The sequence below is a fragment of the Balaenoptera acutorostrata genome, chromosome 5 (genome assembly GCF_949987535.1).
Source record: "Balaenoptera acutorostrata chromosome 5, mBalAcu1.1, whole genome shotgun sequence".
Taxonomy (NCBI): domain Eukaryota; kingdom Metazoa; phylum Chordata; class Mammalia; order Artiodactyla; family Balaenopteridae; genus Balaenoptera; species Balaenoptera acutorostrata.
Genome location: NC_080068.1, coordinates 102,684,355 through 102,705,260, shown reverse-complemented (window position 1 = coordinate 102,705,260; position 20,906 = coordinate 102,684,355). Strand labels below are relative to the sequence as shown.

At 41.8% G+C, this 20,906-nt stretch overlaps 1 protein-coding gene across 3 annotated transcripts in view; it reads right to left on the bottom strand.

The window, feature by feature from the left end:
- Nucleotides 1-5,165: 5,165 nt before the first annotated feature.
- BOD1L1 (biorientation of chromosomes in cell division 1 like 1) overlaps nucleotides 5,166-20,906 on the bottom strand; it is a 55,401-nt gene continuing 39,660 nt past the window's right edge. The window contains exons 16-26 of one of the 3 annotated variants that reach the window (XM_007167316.3): nucleotides 20,785-20,851; nucleotides 19,968-20,047; nucleotides 18,251-18,335; nucleotides 17,809-17,882; nucleotides 15,867-15,942; nucleotides 15,754-15,788; nucleotides 14,621-14,666; nucleotides 12,467-12,516; nucleotides 12,285-12,369; nucleotides 11,725-11,878; nucleotides 5,166-6,433 (exon numbers count right to left, since the gene is read on the bottom strand). In XM_007167316.3, the coding sequence (XP_007167378.3) occupies nucleotides 6,316-6,433; nucleotides 11,725-11,878; nucleotides 12,285-12,369; nucleotides 12,467-12,516; nucleotides 14,621-14,666; nucleotides 15,754-15,788; nucleotides 15,867-15,942; nucleotides 17,809-17,882; nucleotides 18,251-18,335; nucleotides 19,968-20,047; nucleotides 20,785-20,851 (870 nt within the window). In that variant the 3' untranslated portion in view covers nucleotides 5,166-6,315. Of the gene's footprint in view, nucleotides 6,434-7,838; nucleotides 8,112-11,724; nucleotides 11,879-12,284; nucleotides 12,370-12,466; nucleotides 12,517-14,620; nucleotides 14,667-15,753; nucleotides 15,789-15,866; nucleotides 15,943-17,808; nucleotides 17,883-18,250; nucleotides 18,336-19,967; nucleotides 20,048-20,784; nucleotides 20,852-20,906 lie in introns of those variants that run through there. The other 2 variants (XM_057546664.1, XM_028162875.2) reach the window with 2 other exon arrangements.

The window sequence follows — 20,906 nt, the reverse complement described above, 5'->3', positions numbered from 1 at the left end:
TTCCTATAACGTAGTAGGAAGAATATGGTTCTCAACAGGCCTTCAATCCAGCACTGAGAGCTGCTCCTGAGAAAGAAATAAGGTGACCTGGAGTTAAAAATTCTTGTAAATTTGCTAATGAGTGGACTCTAGGCAAACAACGAATGGTGTTTGCTAGTGGGAGAGTTGATACTTAGGAAATGCTTTCAACAGGACGTACCTGGTCTGTCCAGGATTGCTTATAGCAACAACACAACAAAGAAAAAAACCCTTTGGAATCTATTGATTTATGGGGCTTGGCTCCCGGGAAAACATCACGCAAGCTGTGTAACCTTCTGAGTAGAGGTGTTCAGTGACTGAAATGACTTTTTCCTGTGTAAGTAGAGTAGCTGCAGGTATTGTTTTAGAGACTTCTTGTGTTAATCTGGGCACATGTGCATCCTGATGAGAAAGGGCCAGGGAAGTAAATTGGCTACCCCGGATCTCCATGCATGACGGCACTAAGCAACTACTTATATCCTTGAAATTATTAGTAAAGATTGGTGCTGGCTACGGTCTCTGATGAGTCTGATTTGACAGTTGGTCCTTTATGGTATTACAGAGGCCACTTCTCATAATACTACTGGGGCTTCATCAAAATACAGCAGTAGGGCTTCCCTGGTGGCGCGATGGTTAAGAATCCGCCTGCCAATGCAGGGGACACGGGTTCGAGCCCTGGTCTGGGAAGATCCCACATGCCGTGGAGCAACTGGGCCCGTGAGCCACAATTACTGAGCCTGCGCGTCTGGAGCCTGTGCTCCGCAACAAGAGAGGCCGCGACAGTGAGAGGCCCGCGCACCACGATGAAGAGTGGCCCCTGATCGCTGCAGCTAGAGAAAGCCCTCACACAGAAACGAAGACCCAACACAGCCAAAAATAAATAAATAAACATGTCAATTCATTAAAAAAAAAAAAAGTTCACTATGTGTTAAAAAAAAAAAAATACAGCAGTAAACAAGCAAGAGGAAGATGGGGGATGCAGATCTTAGAGGCTCCCAAAGATGAGAGTGGTGAAGGGCATCCCCAGGATGGTGAGAGGAGACCCAGGATGAGACGGCAGCCAGCCCAGACTGGAGGGGTGTCACTCAAACGACTAATAGGCTGAAACCTGTTTTCAGCCAGATCCTTCTGGCCATGGAGCATCTTTTAAAATCTAGTGGTGACTTCGAGTTTGGCCTGAATTCTTTAGTAGACTTGGCTTGCCTGCGTCATGCACTGATACACCTCTTGCTTTCTTCTCTATGCTCTAAATGTGAGAGGCAACACATCAAAACTTAGATAGAGATATCTGTTTGATCTTGAGTCTTAAGACACAACAAGATCTAATTCCAAAGTGAAATTTATATTCAATTACATTAAAATTAACGAAAAAGTACCATAAAAAAAGTGGAAAGATAAACCACCAATTGTGTGTGTGTGTGTGTGTGTGTGTGTGTGTGTGTTTGGGGGAGTGGTATTTGCAACACATTTACATGAAGGTTTATTATCCAATATATAAAGGTATATATTATAACTTTATATTAAATATATAAAGAATTCCTACAAGTCAATAAGAAAAACACAAAGAACCAAATGGTAAAATGACATGAACAGGCATATCACAAAAGAAGAAATAAGGATGGAAAATAAACACATGAAAACATATTCAACCTCCTTATAACCAATGCAAATAAAGACCACAATGAGATATTTTACATCCACTAGATAGGCAAAAATCAAGAAGTCCTTTATTACCAAATGTCCAGGGAGGTAAACACACTGCTGGTAGGGGTACAACATGATAAAAGCATTTGGGAAAAGATTTGGCATTATCTTATGAACCTGAAAAGATTCTTACTCTAGGAATTAGCAGTTGTACACTGAAGCAGAAAGCTGGGTGTGTCTTGGCATGGGAAATGGGGATATTTACTAATCCCTCAGCCTTTGAAGTGGCTGAGTGGTCCTCTGGTTCACAGGCTAACGGTCGCCTCAGGCAGCAACCAGCCTGCTCCTTCAGCTTACCTTAATGTGCCTATAAATGTCATCTTCCATATATATGATGATAAGTTTGGGAGGCTCTGCCCATAAAATATCCATAGAATATTCATAGAAGCACTGTTTCACCTGGAAACAACCTAAAGACCAGTAACAGGCAAATGAACAGCTTAGTATACTGTGATGTATTCTTTTAACGGAATACTATATGGCAGCAAAAATGTACTAACTGGAGGTATGCATATTACCATAGAAGGTGTGCACATTACCACAGACGAATTTCAAAGCACAGTGTAGAAGAAAAAAGCAAGTCTCAAATGATCCTTAAAATATGAGTCTATTTATGTAAAGTTCAAAAATATTCAAAACTTAAAATATTGTTTAGGGATGTATATACATATACAGTAAAATGATAAACTTGTATTTAGAATGGTGGTAAACTTGGGGGCACGCAGGAAGCTTCCAAGGTGTGAGTATCGTTCTATGTTTCAATGTGTTGGGGGGCCCATAGCTGGTGTATTAAATAAAGAATGTACAGATTATAATCTGCTGAACAAGGAGGCACAAACCACCCTCATGGGGTTGGCAGGTAGCTCTTCCGGCATCCCAGCTCCCACTCTGGGGAAGTGAAAACCCCGGGGTCACTTTGATCAAATGTGCAGTTTCAATACATTCATACAAAGGAAGTAAAGTCCCAAGATTTGTTGCTTACAGATCACAGATATGGAGGTGGGGTTGAGGGAGGTGCAGTGAGCTGGGGGAAGGGCAGTCCTCTGTCCCAGATCACAAGAGAGCAGGAGATGCAGAGTGGGGTACCAAGCACCTGTTACTTATAAGGTGTTTGGGGCGGAGGTCACTTATTTTTTGAGTACTCAACTCTAAGTGGTTATTTTAAAATGTGCCCCAGGAAAAGCAAAGCAGGAACTTAGGGCAGGAATCCTCAACTCAGGTTCTTATGTAAATGTCCAGAAACTGGGTGGGAGCAGGGTTGTCAAATAGATGTTAAATTGTTGAGCTTGTGTGTGTGTATGTGGTGTGTGTTACGGGGAGGAAGCAGGGGTTCTAAGGTTTTGACAACCTTGGAAAATTCTGGGTTAAACGAAGTTAACCAGATTTCTTAGAAATCCATGTGTGCTCGTGTGACTAATGAATTTCCAAGGTCTGCAGTGTGAGGAAGCAGCCTTTGGAGCTAGTATGTGTTTTGTGTGGTTAGAGCTATGTAGATATTATTATCTGTGTGCTTCTCCTCCAGGAAGTTTCTGGAAGGTTGACTTGGCGGTGAGAATGGGGCCTGTTGTTGCCAGCCTGCTCCTCAGCTTTCAAAATGCTCTCTTCTTTAGGTCCTAACCTTGCTTCAAACTCCATTTTATACTTAAACAAACAAAAAGACTCTCTTGTCCACCAGGAGCTCGTCCTTTGGCCAGCTTCTCTCAGGAAGGTAACTGTCTTCCCCGCTGCTGTGTCCTGCGGCGCAGTCCCAGGGCAGCACAGCTGTCTGCCGCACGTGTTGTCACCCCTGGGACTGGGGCTCACACTTGTGTCCCTGGTGTTGGGCTAGGAGCTCAACAAATGTGCATCCCAGCGCAGCAGTTTTCAGCGGGAAGACGCTGGCTATACAACCATTTCCTTCCCCTGAGAAAAGTGTCTCACTCAGTGCATCAGGAAACACTGCTTGTTCTTGATTTAATTACACAAGGACAGCTAAGCAGTAATTTTAGGAAATGTAAGGTGCTCTCGCACTCAGGATGAACAATAAATAAAAAACACATGAAAATTAAATCATTGAGCTCGAATCATCCCCCCCACCTCATCTCAAATCAGTTAGGTTTTCAGTTGTGGATATGTTTGGGGATTCCTCCACTATATCGTGGTCCTGCCGTGAGTGAGCCTGCTGCTGAGGTAGGAAGATCCATCCTCCCTCTGTTGGGGCTTTGCAGAAAGAACCTGGACCTGGCGTTAGAAGACAGGAGTTCAGTCCCAACTTGGCTCACTGTGAGACCACCAGACGGCCATTCCTAATGGCTGGCCTTGGCAAGCCAGAGTTAGTAGGTTCTAATCTTGAAGAAGTCTAGGTGATGGGGTGGTCCGGCAGCATCACCCTGAAGAAAGAGGCCTGAAGTAGGCAGGGAAGGACCAGCTTCAGCTGCCGAGGAACTGGCTGCATTACTTTCAGTCTGGGACGTCCCGCTGCATTGGCCCAGCCTTGTGTCAGCTCCACAGATGCGTGGCTGTTCAGGTTGCCTACGGAGGAGCAACGAGGCATGGCAGTTGTCACTAAGCTGAGACGAGGGAAATGGAGAGTTTGAGGTGGTGTGAAAGTGTTTCCCAGTGGGTTCTCCGGGGGAAGCTCCTGGCACTTTGGGCTGTGGAGTCAGGGGCTGTTCTGTGCATTGTAGGACACTCAGCATTCCCAACCTCCTCCCTTCTACTCAATGTGGATCAGTGATGCCAAATCCTTGTGATGACCAAGAACCGCTCCTGTGTAGTTCCAGTGCCCCGTGGGGTGGCAGCTCCTCCCTACATGGGTTTCAGAACAGCTGGAGGTTAAGTGACCCAGCTGAGTTCCCCACCAGACAATTCCTTATGCAGCTGCAATGTTTACTTCCAACTTTGTTAAGAGGCTGCATTTCCTCACAACCCAGCTACTCAGTCCCGTAAGGTCGTGCCCAGGGAGGGCGTTACTAAACGGAATAAGACTGGTTTCACGTGGAGAATACATTCTCGGGTGAGCACTTCTGGTGAACCAATCTAGAACCATCTAATGCAAAGATGGTTTGCCAAGGAGTCTGGAGCCTTGGAACCTAGTCTGGCTTCTTACCCTTAACTAACTTTGAGCTTTGGTTAAACTCAACCATATAAATGGAAATAAGGAGTTCTCACATTCCTTGTCTCCCAAGCCCCTTCCAGATCTAACATTCAATTCTACCGAGAGAGAGAGGCCATCACTGACTCAAATTTGAATGTGAAAATGGAACAATATATCTAAGACCAATTATTTAGAGAGATGAAACAGTTTTCACAGGGAGAAATTTTAAAATAGGGGAAAAAAATTTCTTACCACTCAAGTTTTGGGAAACATTTTATAATTTATATATAAAATCTCAGTAAGAAACAATGTAAAATGACAGAAATATCCACCTTACATTAAGAGTTCAAAAAAAAAATCACACACACTGAATGTAAATTTTAATTATAAAACAAGAATATGAACAAAACATTTTAAAACAATCTCAATTATTTGGCAACTCATCACATCATTGCTAGAGGCAAATTTGATCTTAAGAAAAGCTTAATCTTATGAAAAACTTAAGTTGGACAGTTTGCTCATATGAGAGTTAAAACATGTTTAAAAAAGAATCTGGCAATAAAGCCAGTTTCTATTTTGAAATAACTGTGTATAAAATAACATATAATCCTGAAGCTCGATAAACAGGAGTGACTTAATCTTCAATGCATTTCTCTTCACTGAAAAAGACATTATGGAAAGAACATGGGGCAGCACAGAGAGGAATGGACACCAACACAGGGGTTGCTGCCGCAGGTGACAGATGTAATTTTACTTGAACCGGAACTTCCTACGTCAGTGGGGCTGGTAGTAAAGTCACAGATGCGCGTATAATCTAGAAACAAGTTACATTCTTAAAAAACAGAATCACAACTGTGAACAGAAAAGCAATGGAGACCCCTTCTTGAGCTAAACTACTTTACTTGGATACATGCGAGAAGAGTCTGTATTTCCTGCCAGGTGAGATTCAGATAGTTACAGGGCAGGCAGAGTCCTAAAACATCTCTACTAATGACTGCATAGCATTTAAAACCCTTTTTTTTTATTAAAAAAAATAAAATAAAATAAACAGATATATAGCAAAGTTCACAGATAAGTTTTCTCTGTAAAATAAATAAAGTGTTCATTGATTAGCATCATACATACAGTAAAATACAACCTGTTTTTACATGTTTATATACTGTACACAGATTACCAATTGGCAGCCTGGTGTCTGATGGGCTGGAAGGGTTTGCGTGAGTGATGTGTCACATCGGGAAATCCCAATTTCAAATGTTAAAATATACAACTACTTTGTTTTGAGTTCAGGTACAAAGTAAACTTATTTTCCTTTATCTGAAATAAATGTACATAATACTTCTATGAACAATAGTTTATAAAGCTGTTTAAAACATAACAAGAAAAAGCTTGCACCTAGGAACTTGGAGCACATGCATGGCCTTCCCCTGGTTAAAAACAACAGCCTGTGGCCCTGAGGCTTGTCCCTCTTCTCTCTACCGTGTCCCCTTGTGGACCAGCCAGGGGTGGCCGCAGTCAGATTATCGCTTTGCCTTCTTCACCGGGGTCTCTTCCACCCTCTGCTGGCCTCTGGTGCGTGCCCCGGGAGGGCTGGCTTCTCTCTTGCGCTTGGTAGAAGGGGAGAGCTGTGCCTTTGACCTGCAGTAAACAAAAGTCAAGGCCGTGTTAAGACTTAAAAAGAGCTGCTTCAAGTAATTTGGGAGTTCTTCAAAAATTGGAAAATTTTTGACCTTGAGAGCCAAGAAGAGAAAACCTAGATAAGGTCTACACAGGACAAGGAGACTCTAGAAGAGCCTATGCTGACTGGTTATTTGCTGACAGCCTCACATCCTAACAGGGCACGGGTGGAGGAGTTTGGAAGCCTGTACTCTGCTTCCGGCTCTGTTCTACTCTGGGTGTGGACCTTGACCAAGACCACTTTCTTCTCTAGGCCCTAGTTCTTCTATCTATACAATAAAGAAATCAACGGCCAGTCCCATGTTGAAACAACTGGTGAGAACACAGCGGGATGGCAGCCTCCGTCTGAGCACGCGCACAACCGTGTCTCACAGGACGTTACCACAGAGGACAGCTGGCAGTGTTAGAAAAGGCATGGGAACTTGAGAAGAGTTTCCTACCCAGTCTCCCTGCCAGCAGCCTAGCCCTGCTCTCCATTCTGCCATTAGACCGATTTGTCAGAAACTTCAGTTAATCATGTCAATATCACCGTCTTGTTTTGGTTATCTCTTCTCTAGGATCTCTGATGCTTTCAGCACAAAGTCATCCAGGACGCAATACACAAAGTCCTTTACCATTTGCCCTCAACTGCTGCACCATTCTGGACTATAGTCCTGCCAGAGTAGCCCCATTCCCAAACACGAAGTGTTCTCTGACACGTTCATATTTTGGCATGTGATTTTTGTTTGGAACAACGCCACACCTCCTATCTGGCAAAGCTCATTTTGAAGCCCCAGTGCAAAAGCAACTCCTTCTGGGGAGCCTTCCTCATCACAGAGCAAGCTGCCCTTCGGAAACCCCACAGCACTTTCCGTGGTTAATTTATCCACTGGGGTTTTTCAAATTGCAGGCTAGAGCCATTATTTTAAAACAATGTATTAATAGAACACAATGGACCATTGATATCACTTCTATTCAGTTTGGCTCATGAAAATTTTGTTTCAGTGACAGCGACAATATTGCAGAATACATTCTTAACATGAGCTGCTTACTGGCAAAAAAGTTTGAAAGTCAGGTACACATACGTCCCTCCATTAGACAGGATGTTTCTCGAGGGCAGCTGCTGAGGTTATTCCTTTTCCTCTCTCCAGCGCCTAGTACAAAGCCTGACATGTGTGAGCGAGCAGTAAATGTTATATCAGTGAAGACACTTGGAAAATAAAACTGCAGGAGTTGGGACTCTACTGATGTGAAGACATGTTTTGCTTATTGTTCCTTTGACAGCAGAAGTAAATAAGCTCAAATCGAGTCAAATATTGTTGTATATGATGTAGTTTCAGCATAATGTTATCTATGCATGTGTTGAGAACGGCTAAAAACCAGTGCTTGTCAATATCCCATTTCAAACCATGACCAGGGAAAGGCATCAGCCACTAAGTGCGCAGCTACTTACCGAGGAGTGGGCGTGTGCCAGCACTGTGCTGGACGCCATGCAGCAGAGAACAGAAGCTTTGCGCAGGGGCTTCCGTCTAGCTGTGTGAGCTTGGCTAGGTCACCTGACAGACCCTTTCTTCCCACTCAGAGGGTGGCCTATGACCAGCACCACTGGCAGCACCCGCGAGCTTGTGAGAAACGCAGACCGTCAGGTCCTGCCCCAGACCTGCAGAATCAGAGCCAGCACCTTAGCAAGAGCCTCTGCGATTGGCCTGCACATTCACGTTTGAGAAATAATGAACCAGACCTTTCTGAGAGTCTTCTCATATATAAAATAAGGATAAATACTACATTTTACTTAATGAGGATTAATGGGAGAATCTATGTGAAAGGTGCCCGGCACTTCAGTTTGCTTCGCTTTCTATAACATGGGGATAATAATGCATACATACAAGTATGCTATGAAGATCAAATGTGATAAGAGACATGAAAACAGTTTTTATACAATGTGAAGTCTTTTATTTTTTGATGCTATAATGTACAGAAGGTAAGGCAAGTCCCTGACCTCAAGGAAGAAGCTTATGGACCAGAGAGGAAAACAAAACTAACACACTTAAAGCAATGGTATACGCCGCTGTCAACTGCACAGCCCCAACTGGAAGGGCAGCAGGAAGGAGGTGAGAATGGGCTGAAGCAGGCAGGGCGGCGTCCTGAAGGGGGTGGGTGTACAGGATGGAAGGACCTGGCTGACTGGGGGCTGCTGGTGAGGGCGCTCCTCAAGAAAGAACCAGCACACCAGAGGCAAGGAGCAGGGGTCGGCACAACCTGTGGGAAGCGGGAAGATGAACCAGGCCACGCTGAAGGTGCAAGCTGGCTCGTGGCTGTGCCTCAAGTGCTTTCCTGTCACCTCATCACCTCTCCAGTGCTCTGGGCAAAACAGAAATGACCCTGGGCTGTTACCTGCTGGACCCTGCTGCACTGATTTAACCAAGCATTCAGGTCTGTGACCACCCGGGGAGAAACAAGCCTTGTCTTTGGTTCTGGGGGGCAGGAGTTGGCAGGTAAGGCTCACAAGTGTCAAGGATAAAGCCTGTGCAGGAGGGCCGTGAGGTGGGGCAGACTGGTGAGGCCACCGAGACTCCTTTTGGCAGCCCTTCCTACTCTGTTTGGAGTAGGTTTCATTTGGAAAACAAATGATTTCCAAAGACAGTTATTTGGCAAGACAAGAATCTTAAACTTAGGGAGAAAGCATCACTGCACCAAAACCAGTCTCAGGGGTTTAAAAGTGACTTGAACGTCAGCAGGGACTTACCTTCCTAATGGGGGAGATTTACTAACTTTTTCACTGGTAGATCATTTCTCTTTTGCTAATTTTTGGTGATTTCTAGGAGAAACTGTTTGTGGGCTGCCAAGTTTGGATGCTGCACGTGTAGATGGCTCACTATGATGCTTTCTGAAGCAGATTACAGAAACACTGGGCAATGGCAGCACTGAACACTCCAGTCCCTGGGACTCCAGAAAGGGTGAGGCTCCTCGTGGGCAAGTCAGAGAATGGGGACTAAAAGTAGGAAAATGGCTGGTTTTCTGGACCACTGTTGGCAAGCAGGTCTTCATGTCACCTGAGACTGACTCTGCTTACATGACTCTAGCTTTGCTTTCACTGTGTGGGATAGTATATCGTGATTTAGAGAAAGATAAATCTGTGATAAACAGAAAATATATTGGCTGATGATATAAGATCCCAAAGTGCTCACCAGAGTAGAATAAGGGGCCAAGATCGATGAAAGTACAATTCACAAAGCTGAATGTTAAGGCCCTGGAAGCGGGTCCGAGCAGTCGCCTGCACAAGTATCAGGTGAGAGAAGAAATGCCCCGTGAGGAAAAAGAAGGTGCTGAGTCGGTGTGCAGCCCAGGCAGAGGGAGCCCAGTGAGTTGGAGGCATGTTGAAGCACAGCCTAGAAAATCAGGTGGACAGGCCTCTTCTAGATTCATCAGCGCACACTTGGTGTAGACATTTGCTTCTTAAAGAGAATACAGATAAATTGAGGAGAACAAACAGGATGATGAGGGGGCTCAAAACAAGAGAAGAGCTGGAAGCCGCCCTCCAGTGTTTAAGGGAAAGTTGTACAGGAGGCTCCAAAGGTAGAAGCTATGGGGAGGCCAGCATCCATTGAACACAAGAGAATGCCATGAGGAGGTGGCTTTCCTGCCCTGAGGTAACACGCAGAAGCAGAAATACCTTTTCAGAGGAGCTGCTGGCAGCATGATCGAGGTACTGATGGGTTTGCAGTATGGACCCACTGAGACCCCATGTGACCCTGAGAATCTGTGAGATTATAAAGATGCCAGAGCCCTGGAACCAATCAACCAATGCCAAGGAATCTAAAGTGAAAAGAATCCATTTGTAAATCACAAGCTCCTAAAGTGCATTAAGGAGAAGCATTGATAATCCGGGTGATTATAGAACCGCAAGTCAAATATGATTTATTTTTGAAGAATAAATTTTAAAGGGCAAATCTGTTAGCTACTTTTAGACACTCACTTGAAGATGCCTAGAAGGCCTGTGGAACTTTGAGTTGGGCTCGACTATACTGGATGATCTTTCCACGAGTGTAAAAGAGGGAGGGGTGTCTGTACCCAAATGCACCCTCTCGATCAGCAGATATCTTAATTCTATGATTCCTATTTATCTGAGCTGTCCCACCTAAAAAACAACCGTGAGACACCTCACCTTCAGCCCTGTGAGCTCCTAAAGTCTTCTGGCTCTAAAATCTCATTCTTTGAGAAACTAAACCACATCATGAATGGCTAATAATGTACAAGTTTAGAGGAATTAGAAATAGGCTCATTTTAAGTCTTTATGTAAACATAACACATTATTACTATTATACTACAGTGGCAGATGTTAATAAGTGATACTCTTGAAATAAATATTCCTGAAATCTTGGATAATGAAATTATAGATGATGATACCAAGATTAACACCTTGTGAATCACATTAAAAATGGAAGATATTCACGCTTCAGAGAAACTTATAAAACTGTAAGGTGATGCAACATTTCTCAAAATGGGCTGTGGGGAAAGGAATACTGATTGATGTTAACAGGTATAATAACAGGGGCTGGTGGGCAAAGTATAACTGACAAAGTTAAACAGGTTTCTTTCCTTTAGGACCATGACAAGCCCTTAATATGGTAATGCACACTATGGCTTAAGAAGGAGAGAAAATTCAGAGGCATTCCCCAAACTCACTTGACCATGGTCCTCTTTTCTCCAGAGGCTCTGGCTATACTAGGGTTTGGGAGAACGTACTATGGGAAACATATGAAATTGCCAGTTACGTAAGTGGAAAATGGTGGCCATACTGGCGATCTCACGTGACAGACCTGTCACACAGCACTGTGAGGTGCATCTTACAACGGGTATGGGCTCGTGATTTCTCTCTCTCACCGCAGCTAAGCACGCTGCACACAGAGACTGTGTTGTCCGTATCTGTGTTTCCACCCACGGTGCTTAGCACTGCATCTGAGACATCTACTCATCCTTGATAAATATTTATGAAGGAACTAAATAGGTTCCACCAAACAGGTATCTAAAGCCTGGAAAAGATTCCAAAGTGATCCTCAAAAATGGGTTAAGAGGGAAAATAGCCTCTCCCAGAGGAACTGAATTGTCAGAGGGCTGGGAGCATGTGCTCTCTGCTGAGGATAAAACGAAAGGAAAGAGCTCACACTGTGGCACAAGTGAGTCAAAGACAAGAGAATCCCATGAAACCCGCAGCTATTTTCTGATGGAGAAGCTGGTGAAGGTTCTGGATGCTCTCCTTCATCCCCTGTTACCTCTGAGCCTCTGATCTGGTGCTGGACCTTCTGGTGGCTCCTGTGGGCTCATCCTCTTCCTCTTCTTCCTCTTCCTCATCAGACTCCTGGTCGTTCTTGTCCTCAGTTGCCTCAGAAACTGATTTCTGGCGTTTTCTTTCTGGCTCTGAGGATTCTGTTCAGATAGAAGGGTAACACCTGGATTGTACAATTCCCAAAGACACTTACAAAGGACAGAGTCACAGAGTTTAGAACAAAGGATATTAGGGCTTTGGAGGCAGAAGAAGTGGTTTTCCACTTCCTTTTTGTTTCAGCACTTGCAATTCACAACTGTTTAATTTAATCTCTGGGATAGTTTACTTAGGCAGTTCACAGCCAGCATTTGCAAAAAATTCACATGTACTCAGAAAAGCATCTGGGATGTACCATTTCTGACACAGGATTAGAGCCATTTCACACATATTTATGTAGTATTAATACTAGCTGCACCCCCTGGATTTTTCCTCATCCAAAGAAAAACTCTTAAAAAGGTGATTCTGAAATGATAAGACTCTGTAATTAAGACTCTTCCAGGAACATACCAGCATCATCTGATAGAGTGAGCGAACGCTTGGGCTTTCTTCCTCTCCGACGCACATTTGCTACAGATTTTTCTTCACTGTCATCCTAGAAGCAATAAAATTAAAGTTGAAATGGTGGTCACTTGAGCATTTACTAAGTTTATTTGTAAAAGACATGTCTTGATAAGAAAATTAACACTTACATTGCTTCCACTTCGTTCTTGTAGGTTAGATGTTTCTTTATTGGACTCATCTTTAAGAAAAGGAAGATCTCTGCATTAATATTTTAATTAGTGTCAAATTAAATTTCAGCAGTCTGGCTTGCTGTCTGTGAATGTACCAGTGCTAATTAAGGTATTCTTACACGATTTATCATTGTTTTTGTATCAGCCAAGCAAACGTTGAGGTGGAATACCTAAGCAAAAAAGCATGTCGGAATGAAAGTCAGGATACCAAAGTTTGCGTTTCAGATCTGTCACGAATAAGCTATGTGATCTAGGCAAATTACTTAAATTCCCTCAGCCTCAGTTTTTTCATCTGTGAGATGAGGATTTGGGTTAGATTGCCTTCATCGTTTCTCTCTTTCAGCTCAAATGCTCTGAACCCGGAAAGGGAGGAGGAAGGGTACATCTAGGGAGCCCCCAAGAAACAGCAGGAACTGCAGGTCAGGATTCCAGACTTTACTCAAATTGTAATGGAGCTCTATAAATAGCACAGCCCTCATTTGATAGGTAGGAAAATGAGGCTTGAGTAACTTAAGTAATTTGTTCAGAGTCACATAACTAGCAGGTGGGGGGGAGTTGGAATTCTTATGACTCCATAAACTTATATCATGGTTATCTAGAAAAGTACATTTTATAAGCCTATTTTAGGTTATGAATACCTATTCTTAATGTATTTGCTTTCTGTAGATGTTACCATTTTCTGAGAATGTATCTTGGTAAGAAAAATGAAGTTTAGTTCAATGCACTGTTTGAAGCTAAGATTATGAGGATGCTGATTAGACACTCCACAACCCAAAAGTGGACTTATGAGTGATGAAGACTGTGTAGCTGCCTTTTCTGCAAGTTCACTGAACTAACGTAGGTAGAAGAGTTAAAAACCAAGAAGAGGGGACTTCCCTGGTGGTCCAGTGGTTAAGATTCCGTGCTCCCAATGTAGGGGGCCAGGGTTCGATCCCTGGTCAGGGAACTAGATCCCACATGCTGCGACTAAGACCTGGTGCAGCCAAGTAAATAAATAAATAATTAATTAATTAAAAAAAAAAAAACCAAGAAGAAGGCTCACAAAGAAGAATCCAGTCTTTAACTGGTCATCATTACCCAGATTCAGAAAATGACTGCCCAACGACAATACTAAAACATAATTGCATAGCTTACAATAGAGTCTTTAAAGGGCATTTGAGTTCTAAAGATTTCTTGTTATATGGATATAAAATATTATAAAATTATGAATAAAAGATGGTTAAAAACAAAACATAAGCAAAACCTCCTTTTGTTAAAAAAATAAACAAACCTTAATTTTCAAAGAGGCAAGAAAAAGTAAAATATGATCATAAGATCCCACGCATAGTTAAATGTGGAAAAAATTTTAAATTACACATTTGCTTTTACCTTGCTAATCAAAATATGCACTTTCCTGATATGACCATGCCATTTATTTGGTCCAAAATACTTGTCATATTCTTTTTTTTTTTTTTGCGCCTGTGTCAGCACTTTCAAACCCATCAATGGCTATTTTTTGCTTTTATGTATCAAAAAATTTAAACCATGAAATTAATATATACACAGCGTAAAAATTCTGGAAAATGCAGGCAACCGTAAAAACATGAAATGTCCCTACTATCTCACCACCCGGAGCTAATCATTATCAACATTTTGGAATATTTTTTCTCCTTGGAATGAGGACAAAAACGCTTCATTGAAACAATTTTATCTCTTGCGTCCTAGTTCTGGAAGCTGCACAGGCTGCTTTCAAAATTCTTCTTCTGAAAACAGTAGGCTCTTGGGCTGAATTCCTGTCTTCCTGATAAGAGTTCCCAGTCCCAGGTTGATCTATTTCTCCCTAAAACATGTCCACGAAAGTATGGTTTGGACACAGCAGTGCCTTCCCTCTTTTGTTCTGTGCTGCCCTCCCCCTCCTCTCTGAAGGCTTTCCAGACTAACAAAACTGAGAATGACTCAGATCACAGGAAAAGCCAATAGTCAGAGTCTCTCATGGCTACAAGGACAGCTGCTTTGACCAAGGAAGCCACCCACTTCACTGAAAAACAATGAAATTCTAAAACCGTCCCCCACAGCCAGGCTGCCCCACACCTCCCTTAGATCGTACACAGAGCAATGCTTTTAGGTACATACCTGTTTGCATTACTTTCTGTTTGCCGCCAGGGGGAGATTGTTCTACCTGAATTCAAACAAAGAAAAAAACTGGAGTCAGCCGTTTGTTATCATCACATAGAAAGTCAATCAACAATGTAAAGAAGGTATAGGACCTCTGTTTATTATGTCGGCAGAATATGTGGAACCTACTTCCTGCAGTCGATTAAACATACCAAGCAAATATGGATGCCTATGATTCTGAACACACAGGTCTTTCCACAAGGAGGATTAGGGCTGCCACCAGCCTCTTTCCCAGCCACTGTGCTGCTACGCCGGGGAGCGAGCACTGGAGGGACACGCATGGCCCGCTGTTAATATTCCCCAACCCGGCCCGGTAAACCATCTTATGTGTTGGTAAATGCATTCACACTCTTACATGTGGCTCTTTGGTTCTGTTGTGTTATAAGAATTCTAGTGACATAATTAATGCAGATATTGTTATAGTACTTTATATCCAAGGAAATGGGAGTCTCGAGAGGGTCACATGACTGGCCCAGTATCACAGATCTGGGAGTAAGTGGCAGAGCTGAGGCTTGAATCCCATTTGCTTTTGTTAGGTCAGTGGACATGTTTGTCCTCTTAATAATGCTATCATTGAAACTCATGCAATGACATCTTGGTACAATGATTTTGTTGGGTATACACTTCAGGGTCAAAGATAAAGAATATTAAAAAACAAAGTATTACTGCCAATTTTCCTGCATCAAAATTGGTGTACATTCTATTATAAAAGGGCCTCCACAGAAAGTAGTAAGATAGACACTTTGGAGGTTTCCATAAAGAAGCCGTTATCTAAAAATCATATAAAACAACTATTTTCTATATTTTAATCAAGGATGACAAGAAGATAAGTCCCTAGATAATTTATATAACTGAACTGACAGGTGAGGATAGAATCAGAGTGAATTACAATTAATATAATTATATTTATATGAAGCTATTAGTAATCATAATATTATCTGAATGGTTATTTGATGTTTTATTTAAGAAAATCTCTTAAAGCTTTTCAAATACTTTTTAAAAAAGATAGTTGAAAATACTAATATTGCAGTATACTCTTTCCAGGTCACGAGCAGATATTTGAAGAATTCTCATCTTTTGCAATTACTTACAGTGACAATGCCAGCATCTGTTTTGCAGTCATCTTCTAAAAAATAAAAATCTCACTTAGAAAATCAGTTTGAAAATTTCTTTTGTGTGAACTGAAAACACACCAAATACCTACTTGTTTTTAATGATGTTTCTACAGGGTGTTTACGAGGTCTTCCTCTTTTCCTTTTAATAATTACTGGCTGATCTTCCTAAGGGGGAAAGGAAAAAAAAAAGCAATAAAAAGTTTTATCCTCTATTATACAAATAGTTTGCTTTCTCAAAATGGGATTTAGAGTTCCCTCCTAAGAGGTCTCAAATCCCAGCTTTGTCTCTTAAAAAATACGTGACCTTAGGCTTAGTGCTTCATTTCTCTCAGTGCAGTCCCCTCACTTGATAAACAATGCTAACTGAGTATGAATTCACGGAGTCCTGAGGATTATGAGATAATGCGATAATGGAAGTAAGCGCTCAGTGTCAGCTTTTACTTCTGTAATAAATATGTATGTCCACTTAAATGTGGATTTAGTCCTAGTCACTTGTGACCAAATGGGATCCCTTATAAAAAATAAAGGAGGCCACTGAAAACAAACAGAACTATTAAAAAGTTGTATCAACAAACAATAAATGCTGGAGAGGGTGTGGAGAAAAGGGAACCCTCTTGCACTGTTGGTGGGAATGTAAATTGATACAGCCACTATGGAGAACAGTATGGAGGTTCCTTAAAAAACTAAAAATAGAACTACCATACGACCCAGCAATCCCACTACTGGGCATATACCCTGAGAAAACCATAATTCAAAAAGAGTCATGTACCACAATGTTCACTGCAGCACTATTTACAATAGCCAGGACATGGAAGCAACCTAAGTGTCCATCATCGGATGAATGGATAAAGAAGATGTGGCACATATATACAATGGAATATTACTCAGCCATAAAAAGAAACGAAATGGAGGTATTTGTGGTGAGGTGGATGGACCTAGAGTCTGTCATGCAGAGTGAAGTAAGTCAGAAGGAGAAAAACAAATACCATATGTGAACACATATATATGGAATATAAAAAAAAAAGGTTCTGATGACCCTAAGGGCAGGACAGGAATAAAGACACAGAGGTAGAGAATGGACTTGAGGACATGGGGAGGGGGAAGGGTAAGCTGGGAAGAAGTGAGAGAGTAGCACTGACATATATACACTACCAAATATAAAATTCATAGCTAGTGGGAAGCAGCCGTATAGCACAGGGAGATCAGTTCGGTGCTTTGTGATCACCTAGAGGGGTGGGATAGGGAGGGTGGGAGGGAGGTGCAAGAGGGAGGAGATATGGGGATATATGTATGCATATAGCTGATTCACTTTATTATACAGCAGAAACTAACACACTATTGTAAAGCAATTATACCCCAATAAAAATGTTAAAAAAAAGAAGTTATATCAAGACTGGCAAACTTGGCAATGGTTATCTAGAAGATCTGGCTGGTGTACAAGTTGTTTCCCTTGATTTATGGGCCTCCGTCTCAGGTCACTGTGATTCTGTGTCCCACGGGGCTCTCTGCAAATCCGAAGGGGCCTGGAGTGGGCAGGGATGGAGGTCTGCCTCTCCTGCAGCCTCCCAGGAATCCCTGACCTCACCTTGTCACACTGGGTCCCGTTTGGCACTTGCTGCAGGCCTTCCGCACATCCTGCTGCTGCGGCTCCCATTTCGTTCTGCTGGACTCCAGGGCTCTGCAGCTCCCTGTTCTCTGACCTGAGCTGCTGCCTGGCTTGGTGGTGCTAAGCCTTTGGGTCAGGAAGTGACATGGACACTGAGGTACAGAGCTGGGCTGATCCTATGTGGCTGACAGAAGTAGGTCTCATACAAATGTTTGGATAAAATTAAGATATAGGGAACAAAATGAATCAAAATGACACTGATAAAGTGCACTGCATGAAATGCTGTCCTAGTGCACTAAAAAAAAAAAAAAAGAGCTACTTCAAAAGCATTTAAGAAGAACTTTGGGTAAGAGCACTGAATGTATTTTATTTGTTTGCAGTACTTAAATAAATCTGAACAAATAAATATAGAAAACATTTCTCACCTCCTGAGATTTTATGTTGTCATCATCATTCTGCTCTGTCTTTTCGCCAGCAGCCTCACTGCTGCTGTATTCATCTGCAGAAAGAGCAGAGCTCGTTCACTGCTGGGGACTACACTCAGCCTCAGCGCCAGGACACCTACCAAGGTGACCTATGTCGTCCCCGTCACACAGGCACACAGACTCCATTCTCAGGTGGACACACCAAAGTTAATAAGCCAGAGTCTGGTTAACCGATAAGAAGCACACTTTGGGTAAAACAGGAGCCAGATTAAAAATGATTCCCAAGCGCTACTGATACTCAGCGCGACGTACTGTGTTATAAAGGGAAGGCAGATCAGCAAACTGCAGTTTCAGTTGGCGAAGCCTGGTGAGAGATATGCTGACTGCTTTGAAGGATTAGTCTCCTCTTAAAACAATTTATCTAAGTAGATGTATTACTCACCTTTTTCTTCCATGGCCCTTGAAGCAGTGTTGTTTGTCTTAGAACTTGTTTTAGGTAACTCTTCCAAATCTCCAGAGTTCTCTTCCTATGGAGAAGTTGAACAAGACAAGAAGCTTCTTTTTCTTATTTCAACAATAATTTCCTAGCAGTCTTTTAGGTATTTGTGGGAAATTTTTTAAAAAGTAACAATCTTGCTGCTTGGGAGACTACACAAAAAGATACAAAATCTGAAGGCAGAAAAGCATGAGATAAGGCTATAAAGCAACAAGGCCATTTTTTTTTCCCCTGCAAAATGGAAATTTGCTCTCCTCCCTCACCCTGGACTTTTCAAGAGAAACTCCAAAGAAAGAACTGAAAGGAATTTACAACAGATTTTTTTTTTTTTTCTTTGTTGGTGGAGGGGAGGGACTGGGGGAAAGGAATAAAGCAGAAGATGCCAAAGAGAACTTCTGGGTATCCAGCTGGGCTGATTTAGAGCAATGATCTCTCAATGGTTAAATTATTTGCCCTTAGTTGCAAAGAAGTTTTGAGCATGAAATACCAAATTGTTTATACTATGATACTAATATAATGTGTAAATAAAAATATACAAGTTAAATTTAAAATCAGAGTACTGTTTTATATTGAGAATATTACATGTATATGTGATTTTTAAATGAAAATAATTAAGTCAGAGTATATTTAAACTTAACATTAAAAACCTTTCATAAAGTTGAAGGGAAAATAAAAGGATACCCTTTAATCTGTTTCTTTCCAAATTCAGGAGCACTGTCTCAAGATTTTTGCTCTGGATAGGGCAGGGGGAGTGATGGGCTTTTTTAAAACCCAGTATCTTTCCTTGGCCACAACCAACTGAAATTCATGACAATATGTGACTTTACCTCTTCGGTTGTTAAAATTCTTTTACTACTTTTTATTTAGTTTATCAGTTATCGGGAGGAAAAGAGACTATAAATTGGTTTTAGTGAGCTGGAAGTCAGCTGCATATATTTATAAGGTGACTTAAATACTTTTGGAACAAGTCGGAAAAACAATAGATTAGGGAAGGAGAGAGAAGGAGAAGATGGAGGTGGACTGGAATAGACACTGAGAAGTCCTGAGTCTCGGAAATGGAAGAACACCCAAGAAGAGGTTATCTACCAGGAAATGGAGAAATCTGGGCCTAGAACAAAAGACAGGGTAAGAGCAGAAATGAAAATTTGTGAGCCGCTTCCCTGAGTCACAAGGTGAAAATAAGCTCATAGGAAAAAAGAGGCAATGAGGGAGGGCCCATCCTTGGACTACCTATATTTTAGGGGCTGGAGTTATGGTAAAGAGAAAGCCAAATATTAAAATTTTTAAACAGTATGTATCACTGTATTTCACTGTTCTCATGTGAGTATATCTGTAATAAAGCATATTACACTTGGGAAGAAAGGACCTAGAAACCTAAGGAAGTCAATAATATGAACAAAAACCTAAGCAATGATTATATCTAAACTGTGATATTAATACAATCTTGCAGTTTAAGATTATAAAGTGCAACATTTGTTTTTTTCCTTTGAGAGAGCCTAAAAAAATACACCTTTTATTATTAGAGATACATAAAGTAAAAGGGATATTAGAACTATATATATAATATATACACACACACACATATATATAATACAAAATAAGTATACACAGTGATGTAATTAGGTTACCCCTAAAACTTAAAATTAATATGTGGAAAAAGTACCTTTGTATCTTGTGGCTCAGTTTCAGAACACTGCCTCTGTCCTGTTTCTATTTTGGAATCCAGGACATCTGGATTATCATCTGTAAATCAGTTTGCACAGAATCACAAAGGAATAAAAGCCAAATGAAAAATGAAATGCGTAGTTCTATTTTAAAAAATGACAGTTTGAGACTTCTTTCTTAGGCATTTATGATGTCATGTGACTTGAGCACTGAACACTGGCCTTGGCCCTAGCAAAACCGAAAAAATAAGATAAAAAAATCTACAAATGCTCAAATGGCACCAACAAAGCAGGAGGTTCTGTGGAGAAGGCTTAGGACATAGCGTTTCCAGAGATTCTTTTATTCTTGGCTGAGCTGTGTGGCTGTGGTTCCCCAACCAGGGGCTGAACCCAGGCCACGGCAGTGAAAGTGCCAAGTCCTAACCACTGGACCTCCAGGGAATCTGCGTCCACAGATACTTTTAACTTCCTGAACAGGTTAGCACCTAAGAGGTACGGCTTAGCAATTAAGACCGTGCTCTTGGGAATCAGATTTACTTGATGGCACCTGGCTGGGGCCCAGGCCCAGGTTACAGAGGAAGCCTGGGTTTTTGTGATTTCCAGGGGTTGGGTCTTCTGCAGGGAATAATCTAGTTTCTAGATCAAGTCCAGAAAAGACCCTGGAGGTGTCAAGCTGGTCTGGAAACACACTAGAGTTAAGAGTTGTAAACAATTACTACCCTCAAGAATTTTCTATGTTACCGGCCCATTATTTTGGATGTGAAAAAATATGATTTTCAAAGATATCTAAAACAGGAACATGTATATTCTAGATACCCAGTTCATCTTCTGAAGAGAGGTACTGCTTCTTTCTTTTTCTTTTAGGCCTTTCTTCCTCTTCAACCTAGAATTAAGAGTGACTATATTAAAGGCAGTAGAATTTGGATCCAAATCTACTT